The sequence below is a fragment of the Bactrocera oleae genome, chromosome 6 (genome assembly GCF_042242935.1).
Source record: "Bactrocera oleae isolate idBacOlea1 chromosome 6, idBacOlea1, whole genome shotgun sequence".
Lineage (NCBI taxonomy): Eukaryota > Metazoa > Arthropoda > Insecta > Diptera > Tephritidae > Bactrocera > Bactrocera oleae.
This window is the reverse complement of record NC_091540.1, coordinates 6,853,161-6,873,690: the sequence shown is the minus strand read 5'-3', so window position 1 is coordinate 6,873,690 and position 20,530 is coordinate 6,853,161. Positions and strand designations below refer to the sequence as shown.

Genomic DNA, 20,530 nt, shown 5'->3' with positions numbered 1-20,530 from the left:
CATGTAATATACGAAACTCTGCTTTCGTTAATTGGTCCGTCCAAAAGTATGCAAGAAAAAATTGATTGTTACTTCACGGCAATAAAAAATGTATACCAGTTTTAAGGCACCCTTTAGTTATGCTTCAGTATAAACTCGTTACATTATATTGGTTTTCTACCTTTAAAAACCAAAGTGTATAACAGTTTTTGCAGCTTAAGCTATGCTTCAAAAGCACACGCCGCGTCAGAAGCGCATGCGTAGCTAGCAGTCTGATTGTATTTCTGAAGAAAATTACAAAAATGCCTTAAAAGTATATTTTAAAAGTTATTATTTAATCGATTAAATTACAAATGTATATGAATTACATATACATATGTACTTTATGCAATGCGCACAACTAGCTTATTATATATTCGCTCAAGCATTAAATTCAATGCAGTTTGTGTGCCTTCTCCTCGGCTTTCGAGCTGCTGTGGGCCGCTGGCGCCTGTTGCAATTCCAAATGCGTAATATCTTTGATGTTACCACTATGTACGGTACTAGGGGTCGTTTCATGCTCTGCAGTCGCCACCGCCGCTGTTGCAACGTCGGCGATGAAAAACTCGGCCGGCACCTGTGCGAACACGCTGCGGAAGTGCGCCAATAGTACTTTATTGATTTCCGCTTCGATTTTCGGTTTGAATATGTCGAAAAATACACGCCAGCTGTCATTGAACACGGCATTCGTATTCTCGTTCAACACTTTATCCTTAAACAAATTGTCAAAGTGCAAATTCAAATCCTTTATGGAGTCCACATTAAATTGTAGCGCTTTCAGATTGAAAAATTTGTGATTTTCCAAAGTGTTCAACTTAACCTTGGTCGTAACGGTGTAGAGGCCCTCAACTGGATGGTGGTGGTAAAAGAAGGGGAGGCAAAAAGTTGTTTTAGTGAATTTTGTGGCGATATTTAAAAATAATGTGCGTGGAATTATGCGAAATATTATTATGTTTTTAGCGAAAAGTGTTCTTAGCGTTAGCAAAATTGTGTATTATAATTTTTTTTTGTGAATTTTAATTTTTTTTTAATTTTTTGCTTACGTATTTCCATAAACATTTCACCGCTCGTGTCGAGTTTGAGTAGCAGCACGTGTCCTTTGGCTGTGTAGTGACCGTTAAGTCGTATTTTCGGCACTAAGTAGGTCATTTTGAAATCGTACTCATTATCCTTGAAGCTTGTGGTGCGAAAAATTGAAAGAATGAAAGCAATTAGCCGCTAGCGTACAGAGTAGGAATGTATATGTATATATGTACACAGATATGTGTATATGTGTATGGTTAAATCATACTAGCAATCTAAGTCAATTATTGTATTTTGCTAGTAATTGTCACTGAAAGCTGTCTTCTACATATATATACACGTAAATAGCTGATTTTATGCGCCTCATTATCATACATATATTATATCATCCATAATTGAATACCAATTACTTGTTAATTACGAATAATGGCATACTAATCAGTTATTTAAATGTAATGTATATATAGGTTATATAATCACTGCATAACATACTCTCACTTACTTGACACTCTTGACCTTCGCCTCACTCAAACCGGTTACTGTTATATTATTAATCTTCACTGCAATCGGTGTAATGTTTTCACGATCTTCGATGACTTCGAATTCTTCTACGAATAATGGATCGATGGGTGTAGAATGAGGGACGCCATCGATACCTATAGAAATTGACAAAAAGTAATATAACAATAGTATTAGTAATAAATGCGTAATAATATAAATTAAATACAAAAAGCTACTCTTAAAAGTTTGAGGCACAACGCTGATTGATTAACATAACGCGTATGATACGACTTCATTACATATGGCTTTATGGCTTTTCGTTACAAAATTTCGAATATTGTAATCCCGTACTGTGATAGTTACTAAATTGAATATGGCATTTCATTTCGAAATCCCGAAATTTCGAAATAATTATATTGTAATCCCGAAAATTTTCAAAACAAATTTAAACATAAATATTTTTACAGTGAAAGAAAAAGTGTTAATCAATTATCCTGAAATCCCGAATTTTCGGTATTATTATATCATAATCCCGAAATGCCGAAAATTTTCTAATAGAATTTAGACATAATTTTTTTAAACTATCTGGTGGAAAATAAGAATAAAATGTATGTATTTAAATTTCACCACTCTTCCTCTCCTCCTCTTACCATTCTTCCAAGTGCTGAATATATTTTGATAGGCATTTACGATGCATTTATCAAAATCAGCTGACTTACGCTGACAGGTTTGCAGTTCTTTTGCTGTGAATGGTAAAAATGCAAAACACAGTTAGTGCAAAAACAACAAAAGTTGACACAAAAACATGTTTTTTCGGTTGTGTTTTTTTTTTGTTATTTGTAAAAATTGCGCGCATTGCGTCAACAACTTACGTTTCTCTTTCAAGAAAATGCGCTTGTTGTTGTTGCTGTCGTTATGAATGTTTTCGGTACTTTTGCCTGTCGTAGCGCTGGTGGTGCTAGTTGTAGTGCTGCTGCCACTTATCGGGCATGTTGCACCAGCAGCACAGTTGGTCGCCACGCTGCTACTGCCATAAGTTGACGACAGCACGGCGCATAATGCGACGAGCGTACACCAAATGCTTATGGAACACATTTTTTGGTTAAAAACAAGCAATCAAATTTTAAACAATAAAAAAAGCTTTTTGAAAAAATAAAATTAAAAAAAAAATTGTTAGGAAATATAGATTTAAAAAATATTATTGACAAACAAAAATTGTTTTTACGAAAAAAAAAAATTATTGAAAAAATAGTTTTTACTAAAAATCGATTTTATAAAATTTTTATGTTTGATTTTTATTGTATTTATAATAAGTTTCTTGTTTAGAAAAAAGTTTTCGTTTCTTTCTTAATATCTTTCACTTTTCAATTAATTGTCACTCGTTTTTGCTACGTTTAGCGAAAAAAATACTGGATTAAGCGCAGTTCACACGTCGGATTGCAGTTTGCAACTGATTGAGTGCACGTATAAAACTTTGTTTTTATTTAGATTTGAGAGAAAAATATATAAGTTGTTGTTTGAGTGGCTTACATGTGTGTGTGTTTATTCGCGATATTATAATAAATTGTTTAATTAAAAGCGCATAAAAAGTGCGCAGCGTAATGCGAGGTGTTGCGTAGAGGTCACGTTTTCTACAGATAATCTTAACTTATTTTATATCAAACAGTTTTATTACAAAAGCTGTTTGTTTATAGTTTTTTTTTTTAGTTACTCCGCAACATTTCTACACATGCTCTTTGTTGTACAGCGCATTCGCGCTTGCTTCCCTCTCTCCATCACACGTTAAGTAATTAGAACAGCATAACATCTGGTTTTTCGTTTATTTTTTCTCTCTTTGTAGCAGAACTTTTTCTAAACTAGTTTAACTTGTGTATATTTTTTAAGTAACAAATTCCACCTGGCATGTACAGTTGTAAAAATTCAACAGGAAGTTGTTGTATCAATTAGTGTGATTGGCGCGTATTCGGAAGTAAATTTAAAATAGAATTTTATGAGTCTCTAAGCGGAAGCAAAAATAAGAAAAAACGTTAACTACGCTTGCGCCGAAGCTATAACACCCTTCACAAATACAAAAGATTCCTTACAAGAACTTGATTTTGAGCTATATGCTATACAGAGCCGAACTGAATAATTTGGGAGAACCACCATTGCCGAATATCTTGAAGAAATCTCGTCAAATAAAAAAGTTTTCCTTACAAGCACTTGATTCCGATCGTTCAGTTTGTATGTCAGTTACACGTTAAAGTGATTCCTTCTGAACAATTTTCTTAGAGATTGCACCATTCTACGACAATAATCCACGCTGAATTCCTTGAAGATAACTCTACAATTGAAAAAGCTTTCTATACAAGTATTTGATTCTGATCGTTCAGTTTGTATGACAGCTATATACTTTAGTGGTCCGATATCGACAGTTCTGACAAATGAACAGCTCCTTGAGGAGAAAAGAACGAGAGCTAAATTTCAAATCGATAACTCAAAAACTGAGGTACTAGTTTGCGTTTATACAGACAGACGGACATGGCTAAATCGATTCAGCTCGTCTTGCTAATCATTTATATATTATATAAATATTTTATAGTGTCTCCAAAGTTTCCTTCTTGGTGTTACAAACTTCGTGACATATCCTGTTCAGGGTATAAGAATAGTAAATGCTGGCTGATTAAGCATTTCTGAAAAAAAGAAAGCAAGCTGTCTTAAATAATTGAAAGTTTATGTGAATGTTGCTTTAAGCTAAGCATACAAGTATAGTGGAGTGAGAAGCAGAGCTTTGAAAACTAGAGCACATTGATTTTATTGAGAGTAAATGTATATTAAAAAAGCGTTAATCAAATACGTAATGTTATTATTACAGATGAAAAAAGTTTCCGTTTTCGATGCAACTTTGCTTTTAGCTCTGCTATGTACATAAACTTAGGCTAAATGCGTATAAAATTTAGATATAACACTATGTTGTTTGACTGAGATGAAAACCTATAAGCCGCTGTATCTAAGGGAGACGGTTTTATAAAAGAAAAGGTTTGATTTTAGAAAAAGTTTGGTTTGCTTTGACTGCCCCAACGAAGCGACATAATTATACTCGAAGAAAGATCCATCGTAGACTTGCTACTACTGCTTTCCGTTGACCATTCCTTTACCAAGTATATATTTGATGATTTTCGCTCATCAAGAGAGGATTTTTACTACTACCAATAGAGTGGTGGATTTTAACTACGTTTGCTAGCTGTTATTTTGTAAACTTCAGGGTTTTTGACATCTCCACTTGCTGACGGTTGGCCAGAGAGACTTTAAATACTTGGTTGACCCAACGTTAGTGTGCTATTTGCTGAGTTGGTTCAATGCTCAACTCTCTGAGAGATATCAACAGATGGTCTATTGTACTACAAAGTATTTCTCGAGGAGAGATTAGTTATCTTTCACGACACAATATCAACATAAAATGCAATCAAAAAATAACGTTTTTTCTGTGCGTGATCAATTCGGAACCCTGTTATTATTCTTTTTTCAAATTAAGACATTTTCAATTGCGATCACTGAGGCGTACAATTCAGTTTTTATCGATTTTATTAATATGTCACATCGTGCCGTGAAATACAAATATGACTGCTTAGTATAAGAAACGTTTTAAAGCAGCCTTTTTGAAGCCACACAAAAGTCCCAAATCGACTACTAAAAAAAAACTGCAGCTTATTTAAAGACATGTTGTATATTTGTGGAGAGATGGTTTGGCCATTATAGGGAAACTGGAAACGTTGATGACTAGCCAGGTAGAGTGAGGAATCACGTGATAACTAAAAGTGAGCACAAGGCTTTGGTTGTCATTCTTGAGAAGAAACTACTTCTAAGGCAAGTTAAAAACATTTTGTTTAAAAAGTTTAATGAATCGTTCGACGAAATTGACGATTGAGGGAAATTTCGCTCGGATAATATCATTTTAGCAGTGGTTAAGTAGCTCTCGACTGTCTTGTCGATTGCCTCAAGGATTTTTGATTGCGGTTTAGAAAGAAGAGGCCAATATTTTTACAAGATCGTCGAATATAGGTCAACAAAGAGTTGTTTATAACGCTGCTGATGTTTGCATGAAAGCAGGCATTGCTATATTGCAGTGTAGGTGGTAAGATAGATTCACAGATATGGATGCTCACATAACAGCTTGATTGAGGCTGAAATTTTGACTTATCACCAAGCTTAGAGTTAGTACTTCGACACTTCATCGCAAAATTTCAACGAATGTGATTTTCACATTTACGCAAATTAAATACCGGCTGCAGTGAATGCGTCCTAAAGCGATTAAGCTCATCAAAGGTCATAGCGGTCTTTGTATCAAGTGAATGAAAAATTTTATGATTTAATAGATTCGAGATTAATTTGTTGCAAACGTATTATTTAAAGTGCACTAATTGTTTAAATTGTGTGAAATTAAATATTTGCAAACATATGTATATATATATAAATATATATATAAATTTAATAAGGATATATGGATATACATATATGTACACAAATATAATATGTATACGTGGTACTTATGTTATACTCGTACTACAAGTAGTATGTTAGGTATAAAGCTTATATTTGTGAGCATGAAAGCGTAGTGAATTGTTTTATAAATAACTAATAGCTGTTAAGTGGCGATATTAATATAATATATACATACTTATATAAAGGTATATATATATGGTCCACATATCTGGAATATTATTATTGCATATAGTTTTAATATATGAGTGTACCGCTACAATTAAATATTCAACGAAACTCAATATAAATTTAAGCAGTTAACTATATACATATTACGTTATATACATACAAATGTATTATATATTTGATACTTTTGACTTATTCATTTGACACTTAAGCTTTAATTAACACACACCTAAATTAATTATAGTGCACTATTAGCGCGTTAAAGCTTCTACTAAAGAAACTATAATATGTTTAAAATTTGTAACATAATAATTAATAAAGTACATACTAATAAACGCAGCATACTATTGTATACACATGTTTATATAGTTTTATTTATACACCATTTATATGAGTTTATAGATGATTTATACACTTATAAATAATCGAATTCTAATAAAAAGTGGTAATGTTATCTAAGTGTTGACCGTTTAAGCAAATAATAGTTAGCAATTAAAGTTTGATCCGATTACTTTAGCTTTTAAACGAAATCAGTTTAATTTACTGTATGATTAAAGTTATACCCAACGTAAGAGAGAAACAAATAATAACTTAGGTAAGAAATAAAAGGGTTTTCTCCTGACTTTTTTTTTTAAGTAACGTTTTTTAAATCAACAAAACAAAAAAAAAAATAATACAATAGATGTATACAAATGTCTTATGGTCGAAGTACAAGTATATTTTAGATTTTAGACAAAATGGTGGCTTCCTAAAAAAAGTTCGGTTTTTGGAGAGAAAAAAATTTACACTTCAAAGTGGTTGAAAAATTGAAATTAGTATAAAAAATCTTATTCCTACGATCATTAACTAGTAAATATAACTGAAAAGTTCGTGTGTGTTTAAAGTTTTGATAGTCGTTTACAGTAAATAAAAATATGCTTACAAATACGCGCATATCTCTGTAACTATTTGACGCATAAAATTTTCGGAGACTATTTTAAAATATATACAAGCAAAAAAAATGTTTGTTTTTTCCGATTCACAAGAAGATATAACCCCCTAAACCTTTTTATAATTTTAAGTAAGATAATTTTTGAGAGTTAAGCAGAAATATGCATGGTCCAAAGCTTTTAAATGAAAGCTTTCAAATCAATTTTATCTTAGCGCTCATTGGGCTTTAGGTAAAGAAGATCAATCTTATTATACAATACATGTTTAGAAAATGCAAATTTGTGATAATCATTAGAAAAAAGTGATAAAAGCTTTCAAGGAAGATGCTATAGATTTCCAAGGAGGATATCGCTTGTAAAGTTCTGCTTTCCCCAATTCAGCATATCACAATGGAATCAAATAAATTTATCAATTTTAGTGTAAAATGCTTTTTAGAGCTTAATTGAAACAGAGCTTTCAACTTATAGGTTGAGTATGTGAAGAAGTTGGTCACGCCCTAATGTTAAGCCCTCGACTTTATCGCTAATATGAAATGATTTTCGTAAAAACTGCTAGTCAAACTAAGTGAATATAACACTTGTTTTATAAAACAAAGAAGGTTTTCACAAGTAACAAAAAAGCTTTACCTTTTATCTAGTAAAGGTATAAACGTTAAATTTAATATGATATTTTTCTGTAATTCAAGTAGTATTATAGTGCATATTCTTCCACTTGGTAATATCTAAAGTTATTCAACTCGCTCTTCGCAGAACTTTAAAAACTTTTCACAGATTTTTGAAAGCTTTTTTCCCAGTTTTTTTTTTAATTACTTAGCTTATCATGAAATATACAACAATTTCAATACAATAAATTACCATTCCCTGCAAATTTCTTTTATACTTAAATAGATTATGCTGCATTATTAAACCCATACTTTGAATAAAAATAAATTTTTCTCATGACTATATTTCCAGTCAACACTTGGAGTATCAATCCGTGAGATGAAGCCAGAGAGTAAAGGAAGCTGTAAATTTTTTCAATAATGATAATGAAATTAAAACTGAATTATGAGTGCAACCTCAACCATTTGACAGGCATTTACGATTATCGATTAAAAATTTTATATAAATAAATATAAGCAAACAAACTCACTGCAGCTTTTCACCACTTTGAGGCTCCGAGTGAAAATCATAAAATCACAACATTTAGCTACCCACTGATAACAGAACAACTTCATCATCCACTAACCGCACAGCCAACCAACAAGTGGCTCACTCCTTAGCACTTGCGAGTAAGTGTCAATCGTCAATGAGTCCACCACCGAGCGCGCATATATACACGTGCCTAAGTGCTACCAATTTAAATGGTGCTTGCGATAATGAAACGCGCCACATTTCACTTGGCTTGACAATTTAATAACAACAAAAAGGCAACAACACGCCGGTGCGCTCCTCGACCAGCTGTCTTTGGCATTTCCATAAAGCACCATTATCAATTGAATGAAGACAGGTTTTTGCACAAGTGCAAAAACAAGGACCACAGAGAAAGAGTACAGTTGGGCCGGTACGCCATCGTTGGAGATGCAGTGTGTCGCTGCTGCGTGGCCAATAGCTATCAACCTATTTTCGATTGCGCGAAATGACTCTGATGGCACACCACATATCTTGCATGACGATTTCCTTTGAAAGAACACGGGCGTAGCCTTTCCATTGGCGCGCTTTGCGTTGACTGTTACTGCCACCATGTCGTTATCATATCTCTTTTGGTCGTTCTGACATAGCCAGTTGTCGTTGAGTTAATGTCGCTGCACTCGAAGAAATTGTTGTGGAAAATTGACTACGTCCCTTTTATGATTGCACACTTGTACATTAGTTGGATCAAAACTAACGGGGTAGGTGCAGAAGTAGATAGGTGCCGTGGCAAGTAAGAAGTGTTATCGAGGTTCGTTCGAAAAAAAAAAAAATTGTAAAGAAACGAAATGAGTTTTAGAAAACTTGAGCTCAGCAGACAAATGTTGGATAACAATTTGCATCCTTACCGCAGTGGGTCTTATAGATATATTTTCCTTGAAGAAAAGTCAAAAAGTGCTTTAAAGTCAGAATAATATTGTCTGATTGTAGATCTCCTGGAGACCTCCGGAAGATTAAACCTAACATTCATGAGTACTTAATAATTGAGGATCAGCTACATGAATCCATACGATCTAGAGATTGATTAAAAGTTATGTAAACATCGTCATGCGTATTAGTATACAAGAGACAAGTAACTAGTTATAGCTGTTATATAGCTGAAAAGCTCATCTCGATGAAATATCGTCTCCGTTGATAAGATAACAAATGCTCCATCAATATTGCTTCAATACTCTTATTCAACAGCAAAACAGCCATAATATTTGCCTCTTATTAGAGTTCGACAACATTTTGAGAGCTTTATTTTCCCTTTGTTACTACTTTTGGGAGCTTTTGCAGAGCTTCATATATAATGAACTCGTCACGGTAAAATAACATAGCATGCGAATAGATATTTTCATCCCTTTCATTATCTAGATTTTTTATTCAGTGAGCTTTCTTCCTGGGTCTCAAAAATATCCTCGCTGAGTTTAATTCTGGGTCAAAAGCTCAAATAAATACTATTTTCATAAATTTCGAATTCTTAAAGAACAGAAACAATTAAATTTTACAAAATTCTTAAGCCAAAGAACTTTTTGCACAGTTCCAGAGTAAGAAGCTCATAGATAGCTTCGAAATATCTGTTTTTAATGACACATCAAGCAATTAAGATGATCCGAAGAGCTTTCACACAGCTTCGCTATGTATTTTTATCAGTCTTTGATGTTTTAATGGAACTTTAGTACGATTTTTTAACTTTAAAGCGCAACAACCAAGATCAACCCATAGTTTTACCTTATCTGCATATTTATTTCTTATACTGTGGCATCTCTAATATTTCTCGCGCCTCTCAAACTCGTTCCTCTAGTTACACCAAAGCTTCACACGCATCCTCTAAGCTTCTACGCCCAGCTATACCACATGAGTACCGCAGTTTCAGTCTGACTATTTCTCCAACTCAACCCAAATCTTTCTACAGCCATTCGCAAGCCATACACTCACTCACTATCCGTGCGCACGCAATGCGCCAAAACGAAAAAAGCAAAAATAAAACCACAGTTCAACGCAAATATTGCTTTCAGTTGCGTGAAGTCGCAACGTAATGCCATCGTAAATTGCAATAAAGTGGCAATTGGCGCGTACGCGCACATGGCAACACACATCAGCACACGGCCGAGGCGGCTACGGCCAGACACCTTAGTCTTACCGCGCGAACTGCCGTTGCGCAGGACATGGGCGGTAATTTCTTCCACTTCAACTCCTCGCAGACATCAACGGCATTATGCAGGCAAGTAGCTTCGGAGCGGTCGCAATTTAAATATGCCTGTTTGCCTGATTGGCCATTCCGACACCAAGCTGTTGACTGTTTGTTATTGGTTTTGCCGTTACGTTGATTGTCGTTGTTGTTATTGCTGTGTTTGGTATTGCTGCTCCTGCTATTGCTGATGAGCTGCGTGCGTTGGCGTTGTTGCCTTTGGTTTTTATGATCGTCGCAGCGCGCTGCTTAAATTATGAATAAATGTAGGATGGTGCTCGGTCAGGCAGGCAGGAAAGCCAAACCAACGAACGTAGGATAGCGTAAGCTCTGGCAATCACACTCAAACACTTTCACTCCATTTCACTGCTGGCGCCATTAGTTTATATGCGCGCTGCAGATGGCATGAGCTTGTCTTTTTTTGTGCGTGTGTGTGTGTGAATGAGAGAAAACTTATCAATTGCATTTAATTAAAATCAACTTAAATTGTTATCGCGCGCCTGCAATTTGCCGAAGACTGCGCGCATAGCATCGTGTAGAAGTGCTTGGCAAATGGAAAATGGTATACTCGTATTTCCGATTTCATTTCATTGCCAATCTGCTTCGTTGTTTTTTTTTTTCTTTTTTACTATCCAACCTCATATTACGAAATTTTATAGCGTTAAAATTGATACTCGAAGTGTTGGCTAAAATATTGTTATGAGCGCCATTTATTAGGCTTAAAGTATGGATGGAAAATATGTACCGTTATGCGTTTAAATATCCATTTAAAAATTACACAGAATTATACGTGATTGAATTAAATTTGTTGTATTTTTCATGATAAGACAAGAAATTAAAAAAAGCTCTGTGAAAATATTTGAAAGCTTTGAGGATTGCATAGTTTTAACAACAAAATATACGGCCAATAAAGCTATAAACACGTTGTAGAGAAATATTTTTAACTTTATTGTATGTATCAATCATACAAACAAACAAACAGATTTGGTACAGAGCTTTAAAAGTTTCAAAAGCTTGTTATTTTAATATAAATCCAATGCATGCGTATCATGAACAGAGGCAAAGCTAATTTTTAAAACCGACATTCTCTTGAAAATATGTTTTATAATCAGTGGAAAATTCCGGTTTAATTCAACTAAAGCTAAAGATTGATCCATTGAGATATCTTCAGCAAAATAACGCTATTGCCATGAACCCATGAGCCTTTTAAATACAATATGATGAATATTGGTTCTGTTGAAGCTTCAGTTTGATTAATCTAGAAAACTTGACAGTTTAATTAACATTGAAAGCTTTTTCCACACATTTTTGCAATTAGTTAGCTCTCAGAGAGCTATCTGATCTTCTCATTTAAACTAGGATTAATTTGCGGGGAATAGACCAATAGTGAATGTATTTCTTAAAATCATTTAGTTTAATAAATTTTATTCTAAGGTCAAAGAAACTTTTTTTTTAACATGACTCAATTTAGTTAAATTTAGGAAATATTTTTTACTAAGTTACTTTTAAAAAAGCTCCTGGAAAGCTCGGCTTTTTCATAAATTTTGTATAACAATTTAAATGTCGGAAACCTTATGAAGGATATTATCGTGTATAAGGATATACTCGTGCATAAATGAACAGCTTGATGAGCTAAGTCGAGATTTTGAGATGTCGACCTGAAATTTTGCACACGTTCTTTTTTCTCCAAAATGCTGCTTATTTGTCGAAACCGCCGATATGGGACCACTATAGCATATAGCTGCCATTCAAACTGACCGATTAAAAGCAGAATAACTATAATTGTATATCCTTTAACGTTTTTCCTGGTTTTTAAAGGATTTCTTTTATTCGTGTGTGCGTATGTATCTGTCAGTAATTTATTTATCATTAAATAGTCAATTAATCAATGAATGGTGCGACCATTTATCATATTGAAAAATTATGAAAAGTCTAAAATAAATCCATTGGCGTCTTGAAAGCGTGCAAATTGTCAGTAATTAATGCACTCAACGCAAACAAGTAGCAGTTAACTGATTAAAATCAATGCAGACAACAAATCAGACATTTTGCAAATGTTTACAGTGTTCATAAACCGAAAGAGGCAAAACGAGATAAATCGAACCGAGTAATTAGAGATACAAATCTCTATGGCTGCACATGAAAAGAGATTTTTCGAAATCATAACTGCGACTAAACATCAAAGCATTTTAGAGGGATAAAGAGGGAAAATAGAGAGAGAGAGAGTTAGAGGTACGTGTGTAATTAACAGCATAAGCATAGCATAGCATATCATGGCATAAGTAGACTAAGTGAATGAAGTGAGGAAAGTGTGTTGGTGTTTGTGTGTGGGCAAAGCCTTAGTGCCACTGCTGTGCGCCATGCTAATGAAGTCATTCACCAAATCAGCAAATTCAAACGTAAATTCATCAACAGTCAACCAAATGACTTTCGGCTTGGAACAGCCCGTAGCCTGGCATGTCAAGCGAGGAGTTAAAGATGCGTGTGAGAGAGCAGTGCGGCGGTGAAATGGAGTGAAGTGAGGAACCAGCAATCACAGCAGCGTTGATAAGGCCGTGTCAGCAAAAGTAAGTGTGTGGTACAGGATGAGGTGACCGCAGGCAAACGCAATCATCGACGTCAACCGCAGCAAGTGCATAGCTTTGTATATATACACACACACACGCACAGAAAGAGAAATGTGAGGAATCACACGCGGAGGTAAGGCAGAAATGCGGCTAGTAGAAGATGTGTTGCACATGCACCTTTGGACGTCCAGTTGAAATGACATTTTGAAAAACGAGCTGAAAATTTGCCGCAACAACAACAACAATGCCACGCATAGCTGCACAATTGGCGCACCTGACGTGGATGGATGATCAAATGCTTGACAAATGTACAAACGAATGCAAGCGCAGCCTTACATACGACTATACACATACACTCGCACACACACATGTATGTCGCTATGCAACTCACACCGCACGTGCGTTTGAATTTTTGATTGTTCCCTTGGCGAATGCGTGGCATAACTGTAGCAAGCGGCCGAGTTGCGTTGCTATAAATACCAAACAACGCACACACACACATACATGCACGCATGCATGCATGTGGCAGCTACAGACAGGTACGGTCATCAGTCAACGGCACTTGTGCGCTTGTGTTGCAACTGCCAGCCGGCAATTAATAATCCAATAAAAGTCACAATTTGCACGCGTATACAAATCAAAAATGTTGCAAGCGCCGCACAAATGTTGCAGCAACAAGCATGCTTTTGATTACCACAGCTGAATAGCTGTGTGTGTTCGTTTGTATTTGTTGGCTTTGCTACGCATCTATCTGCCTGTCGTCGACCATCAATTATTTTCCGCAGCGATTAGCTTTAAGTTTACCTAAGTTCCCATGCAAACAGACAGTCAGCAGATCCTTTCGTGTATGTAATTAACGCTAGTACTCTATTCATACGTTGCTGTGTTTTTGTTGTCATTTATGTCTAACATTCTTCGCAGTGCGTCGTTGATTTTTGTGCTGTGCGCGCAAATACGATTCAAGCAAGCGGCGGCGGCACACTGAATGAGCGCAAATATTTGCAAACAAGGATAATGAAAGTTGATGACTGTGAGTTGCTGAGTTCATCTGGAGCATAAGATAGGTTAAGGTAGTATTTGGTTCAATATTGTATTTGTTGTTCAAAGCATTGTTTGCTACTGAATCACATTACACAATCAACATAGCACAGCGTATGTAAATTTGGTGTACTCAAAAGCTTTACATAACATAGCATGGTAAAGGAAATCGACATAATAGAACATAGCATAATATAAAAAAGCTAAAATTTAAAAGTTTAACATATATTGAAAGACATAACATAGCATCACATGGCATAACAGAGAATGGCATAGCATAGTATAGCAAATCAACATGACAAAACATAACACATCATAAATGAACATGATATATTCAAAATAATAACATAACATAGAATGACATAACATAGCACTACATAGCATAGCATAGAAAATCGTAATTATAGTACAGAGAACCGCATAAATAAACTTACTTAAAAGTTTAAAATAAGACAGAATGACATAATATAACATAGCATGAGTAAGCGCAGACTGATATATGTATGTGAAAGAAGCTGAGAAGATATTAAGATAACTAATACTCCTCACATAAATAAAAAATTCCAGAAAATGGGTGGGACAAATAAATAGCTTCTTGGTGAGAAAAGGACGGGTGCATAATTTCAGATCGATATATCAAAAACTGAGAGACTAGTTCGCATATAAACAGACAGTCGGACGGACACACAGACGACATAGCTAAATAGACTAAGTTCGTCACGCTGATTGAAAATAATACAAATCGTTAACTGAAAGTTCTAAATTCGTACAGAAATTCTAGTGAAATATTTTCGGTGTTTTATGAGTCATTATTTTTAAAAACTCAATTACTTACGCTATCAAAACTTTCGAAGATAATTTCTAGAATTTACTCCAAAAAAACTACCAGAAAGCAAACCACAAGAAACCGTTACATCTCTTCGATCTGAATCTTTTTTATATCACAGCATAAGAATTCATATAATAGCAATATCAAAACTTGGCACCTTCCCTTTTTTGAAGATTTCCGTGCTTGGTCTCTCTGGAAATTTAATTTTACAGAAGTATTGTTCGAATATTGTTTATTGCTTATGAAAATGCTGAATTCAAGTACAGAAATTGCTGAGCTCTGTTGTAGACTTCATTTTCTAATTATTTTTCTGGAACACTGTGCAGAATAGCTGGCGAAAAATGTATAACATGCCAGAGTTAACGCTTTGTCCAGAACGAAACGGGAAACGATTCGGTGAGATCTTAAAGTGCTGGTTTTTATTGTGACCTTGAATATATTAGTATAATTATAGCAGGGTTTGGATATCAGATATTCTCGGCAGTACTATATAATATAGGAGTAATTCGTACTTCAGTCCATCAAGTTACAGTTCTCGACAAGATCTTCTTATGTGGTATCATAATATGTTGAACTTTTTTAACCCAATAGAGCTTTAAAAGTACTGCAGACTCCCGGTGATTGGTCAAATAAGAAAGTTGATTGTAAGCGATGTAAAAGCAAACATTCTCACGATCTGAGTATGCAAAGTGTTCTAGAGACTCGAATGTTTAAAGTGACAAAAATCGATTTTATACCACAATAAAGACATATTTGAGTTTTTACCAAAGCAAATGCAACCCTGTTAACGAAATAGCTACTATTTTCTTTTAATTCATTTAACATACGAACATTTTTGATCCCGAAATCACTTTCTTGCATATAAACATCGCACTGTGTAAATTTTAAAAGGACAATCGAAACTTTTATTTACTCTCTTTTTTCAATTTTCCCGTATTTCGTTTAACTCACTACTGACACATAAAATATCTCAGCGATATCTTATCAACCGCCCATAAGTCAGTCGGGTAATTTACATTACGACCGCCCATAATGGTTTGACACTTCCTGCGAATGAAACATCAATTTCCGTCACGCAAAAAAGTATATAAAATACAGTAAACATAACAACAACAAATAAATAAATATAAGAAGCGAGTAGTGCAACAACTCCAACGAATTCTCAGTAAAAAGCACACTACAAACTGGAGTTACAACTCGAGTGAAAATTGCTTTGTTCGACGCCTAAGTGTATGCATTTCAACACTTTAAGGCTGAAGCATGGAAATTGAAAAATTGACATAATTTATAACTGGAATTGCTGCAGAGCGGTAACTGAGAAAAGCGTTGTGGGCGTAAGAACTGTAGTGGCGTATATATGTATATATATATGTAAGAGTCGTGAGCGCGATTAAATGTGATGATACAACCAAGCGCTGTTTGTAGTGTGACGCGATAGTTGGACTAACACTTTTTCTGAGCTTGTTTATTTTATGTTTGCATATTTATTTATGTGGCGTAGAGATTTTTTTCGCTACTGCTTTTGATACGCTAATAGTATTGGCACTTAAGTACGCTGCTGCATGCAATAGGAGGCAATGATGTAGGGATTAGGGTCAACTAGGAAATTGAATATGAAATTAAAAATGTTCTGAAGGCGAGTCTGCAGGGTGTATTTGGTGTAATAGAGAGAAATTAAAAGAGTAAAGAAGCGCACGAAAGTAAGAGCGCTGTTGCATGCACATTGTAATTACTTTATTAGCATATAGTGGCAACATGTTGCATATCGGTTAATAGAGAGTTATTAAAATTGTTGCTGTTGGCCTGTATTGCATATTCATAAGCAAATTATTTAAATATGCTTAATCTGCAGGCGCAGATGGTAATGGCTGTTGCACGACATGTGGTTGGTCGTTTGGGATTTGTTGTGTTAAGTAACTGTTAATAACCTAACTAAGTATTGTTAAACAACCCAGTGAAAACTTGTGCTAGTAAGTTGATTTTCGAGTTAATTGCTAAGGAAAAAAGGCCAAGGCATAACCTCAAATTTATATTAACGGATCGAACTCTAATAATATGCTGAGCAGCAACGTTATTACTGTATGCAAGCGATATTAGTATATACTTGGGATGGTTGCAGGTCAACAGTAACCGATAATTTCAAAATATCCATATTTAAAACTATTATTTCGCTCACATTAAGCAAATTTCATAACAATTCTCAACCGATTACTAAAATTTTAAATTTTGTACTCTCTCAGTTTTGGATTTATCGATCTGAATTTTTGCACACGTTTTTCCATCTCAAGAAGCTGTTTATTGTTCGGAATCGCCTATGAAGGGTATTTTAGCTTCGGTGCAGTCGAAGTTATGTTTTTATTTTCTTGTTTCTTATTGTGTCCATCAGAATTTTACTTATAAGTTGGTGAGGTTAAGTCTTGCTGATTTATCCGGTTAGATTTGCCTTCAAAACACTACCGATTAGCTTTGAAACAGTAATAATGTGTGACACACTGTGTTCGTAGCACACTCTGTACTCTGCTATCTACTCCACTATTTGTTTAGCCTTAGACTTCTTGCGTTCTTGCATTCCACTCAGTTTTAAACAATTCTGGCTTCTCGTACGACTGAAAGCGTACTAGTTTTGTTTTAATAAATAATAGATTTTCTCAACTCGAAGCCACTAATTTCGACCGCCTGGTCACAACCCACTCATACATCGCAATTAGTAAACGAAATAATAAAATATAGATATACCACATATGTATTTCATTGCATTACTTTGTACAAATTATGTGCTAGTTTTTAGTGTACTACTTTCCTGTTTATACTTTCTCTGGCTCTCTTATGCCCACCGTAACACTCATTAGCCATGCGTCGCCTTTGCGTGCCCATAATTTTGCTCTTTTCTACAGAGTCATATAATATTATCAATTGAATGCTAAGAATATGACCATAAAGCGATTAAAATGGTACATATACGCCATAATTTTAATACATACAAACAAAAAATACATAAATTCAAACACACTAATATTTGTTTAGTGTGCTTCTTTCCATATAAAGCCCGAGTATTGTTCACTTTTGTTTTGTTTTCCATTTTTATTAAGGCATTCGCCAATTGTACACGCAGGTCATTAAGTTTCATATTCAACTCCCTTTCTAGTTAGCTAAACCATTTGTGCTAATCTACATGCCACAGTGTGTATATTTCCACAGTATTGCCACCCTTTTGCTTCCTGTGGGTGTATTATATTATACTCTTTGTTTGATAATCGCTCTTTAATTGCTCTTTTTTACTACAACTAGTTAACTGTGCGTGTCTTGTTGTTTATATAAATGTCATAATACACATATGGCTAATTATTATGGTAGTAAACACATAATTATTACACATTTTATCATTAGTTTTTTTAGTAACACACTTTAGGGGTCCACCTGCGGGTTAATGACACCGAGTTCACTAAGCGTTAATACTCGTAATGCTGTGGCTAGTGCATTGCGTTGACAATTAAGTAATTAATTAAAATTAAATTAGGTTTATGTTAGATAAGTAAGTACATTTTGCTAACTTAAGGCAAAAGTAATATCTTGTCAGGATCAATAATAAACCTTTACAAAGCTCAAGCTAGATAATTTTGAGATAACTTTTATTAAAGACTCCTAAAGTTTTATTTATTGAACAGGGTATAATAAGTTTGCCACGATGTTTGTAGCATCGTCGGTGCATCATTAATGTATATAGTATATACCATATATAAATGATCAGCTTGACAAGCTGAGTCAATTTAATCATATTCGTCGAACCACCTGTCCGTCTGTATATACTAGTCCTTCAATTTTTGAGATAACACTATGCAATTTTGCACATACTTTTATCTTCTCAAACAGATGCTCACTTGTCAGTACCGCCGATATCGGTTCACTATAGCATATAGCTGTCATACAAACTGGCTGCTCAGAATCAAGTATTGGTATGGACAGCTTTTTGATATGTTGAGAGCGCTTAACGAAATTTGGCATGTGTTATTGTCTAAGAAAACGCTATAATCTCTAAAAAAATTGGACCAATATAGCATATAGCTGCCATACAAACGGAGCGATCAATATGAGACTAAAGAACTTTTTATACCCGTTTAAGCATTAATAGGTGCACCTGTCAACGGTATTATAGCTTCGATGCAGCCGAAGTTAATCTTGCTATACTTATTTCATTCGGATTTTAATGTATACATATGTATATATAATTTAATTATAGTATTCATTAGAAATGTGTAATTACCTTCATAAAAAAATTAATAACTATTATCATATTCAATAATGAAATGATTAAATCTACGCAACGTCAGATTTGTGAACATTTTTATTGTTTAACTCATACTCGGAATGTAAAAAATTTATTCAACACTTACACATGTTTGTTTTCGGGAAATATTTGTGTTTATAACATTTATATGGTACATATGAATTACTAAGTAAATATTATAAAAGCATATGCAAACTGACCTAAATATTTGACTGATGATATAGAGACGATTGCAAAATTTTTTTAAGTAAACAGTAAAAAAAATTAAACTCACTAAATTGAACTAGAAAATAACAAATATTTATTGGTAAAGTATCATAGGAGCGTAGAAAAAATTAATATTTAATTAAAAGTTTATTTGAAAATTCACTAGGGAGTAAAAAATATCAAAATAATGAATGTTACACACACACACATATACGCAATTCAACAATGTAAATGCGGCTGAGTCGCTTTGGCATGACAAATGAATTGTGAAATTTATTGATTTTAAATTAAATTTATGTCAAATGCACGTGACACCAAAAAGAAGTTAAATAAAAATCGAATGAAATGCACAACAAAAGCAAAAACAAACAGTAAACGATGTGGCAGAGACAACGAAAATAATTACAAATGTGCAAACAAGCAAATGAGCACACAAATAACGGCATAAATGAATGAATGAATGAAATGATTGATAATTTGAGTTCAATGAGTAGCATTCGGGGAGTAAGCGCCGGCAGCATTGCGGCTCAAGTCTGTGTTCATAACAAGTATAAGTGTGTGTGTGTGTGGGAGAGTAGTTGTGCGTTTCCGTTAATGTTAATAAACATTTATCATTTGTTTTAAAAATTATTGCGCATAAATAGCATCAAAGCGTTGCCACACGACAGCGTTGATTGCCAGTGCCTGATTAATTACAATTAATTGAATGTGCAGCAAACAAACAATGAGAGTGCGTGGCACGAGTGATATGGAATGTGTTGAAAGTGATTGAAGTGCAAAGTTGTGATAACTAAGAGAGAGGTGTGACGTCAGAGAGATCTTCGGAATAAATGAAAATAAATGAAATTCACTTTTCTGGTCAGAGGCAATATCGTAGTGGAGGTTTTTGTTCGCTATGGGCTAACTGAGGAACAATTTACAAGCCTATTGAAATGAGAAGCTCCCATGTCAGTGTTATCTAGTCGAGAAACACGCAGAGTGTTATTAAAAATTATATCACTTCAAACTGCGAAACGATAAGAGCCTGAGATACACATTTGAATGATCGCTCATTAAAAAAAATATAACCTGCGGTTGCACCAAAGTTGTAATACCCTCAACAGGTGCATTTTTTATAGCATTAAAGGATATAAAAATATCCGA

At 34.3% G+C, this 20,530-nt stretch overlaps 1 protein-coding gene across 1 annotated transcript; it reads right to left on the bottom strand.

Annotated features, from left to right (window-relative positions):
- Positions 1 to 293: 293 nt before the first annotated feature.
- Positions 294 to 3,001, bottom strand: LOC106621449 (circadian clock-controlled protein daywake). Its single transcript, XM_036358072.2, has 5 exons — positions 2,415 to 3,001; positions 2,193 to 2,285; positions 1,544 to 1,697; positions 1,062 to 1,195; positions 294 to 867 (listed from the first exon to the last, which is right to left on the bottom strand). Exons 1-5 carry the CDS (start codon positions 2,635 to 2,637, stop codon positions 413 to 415), a joined length of 1,059 nt encoding a protein of 352 aa, XP_036213965.2. The 5' UTR covers positions 2,638 to 3,001; the 3' UTR covers positions 294 to 412.
- Between the last annotated feature and the right edge of the window lie 17,529 nt (positions 3,002 to 20,530).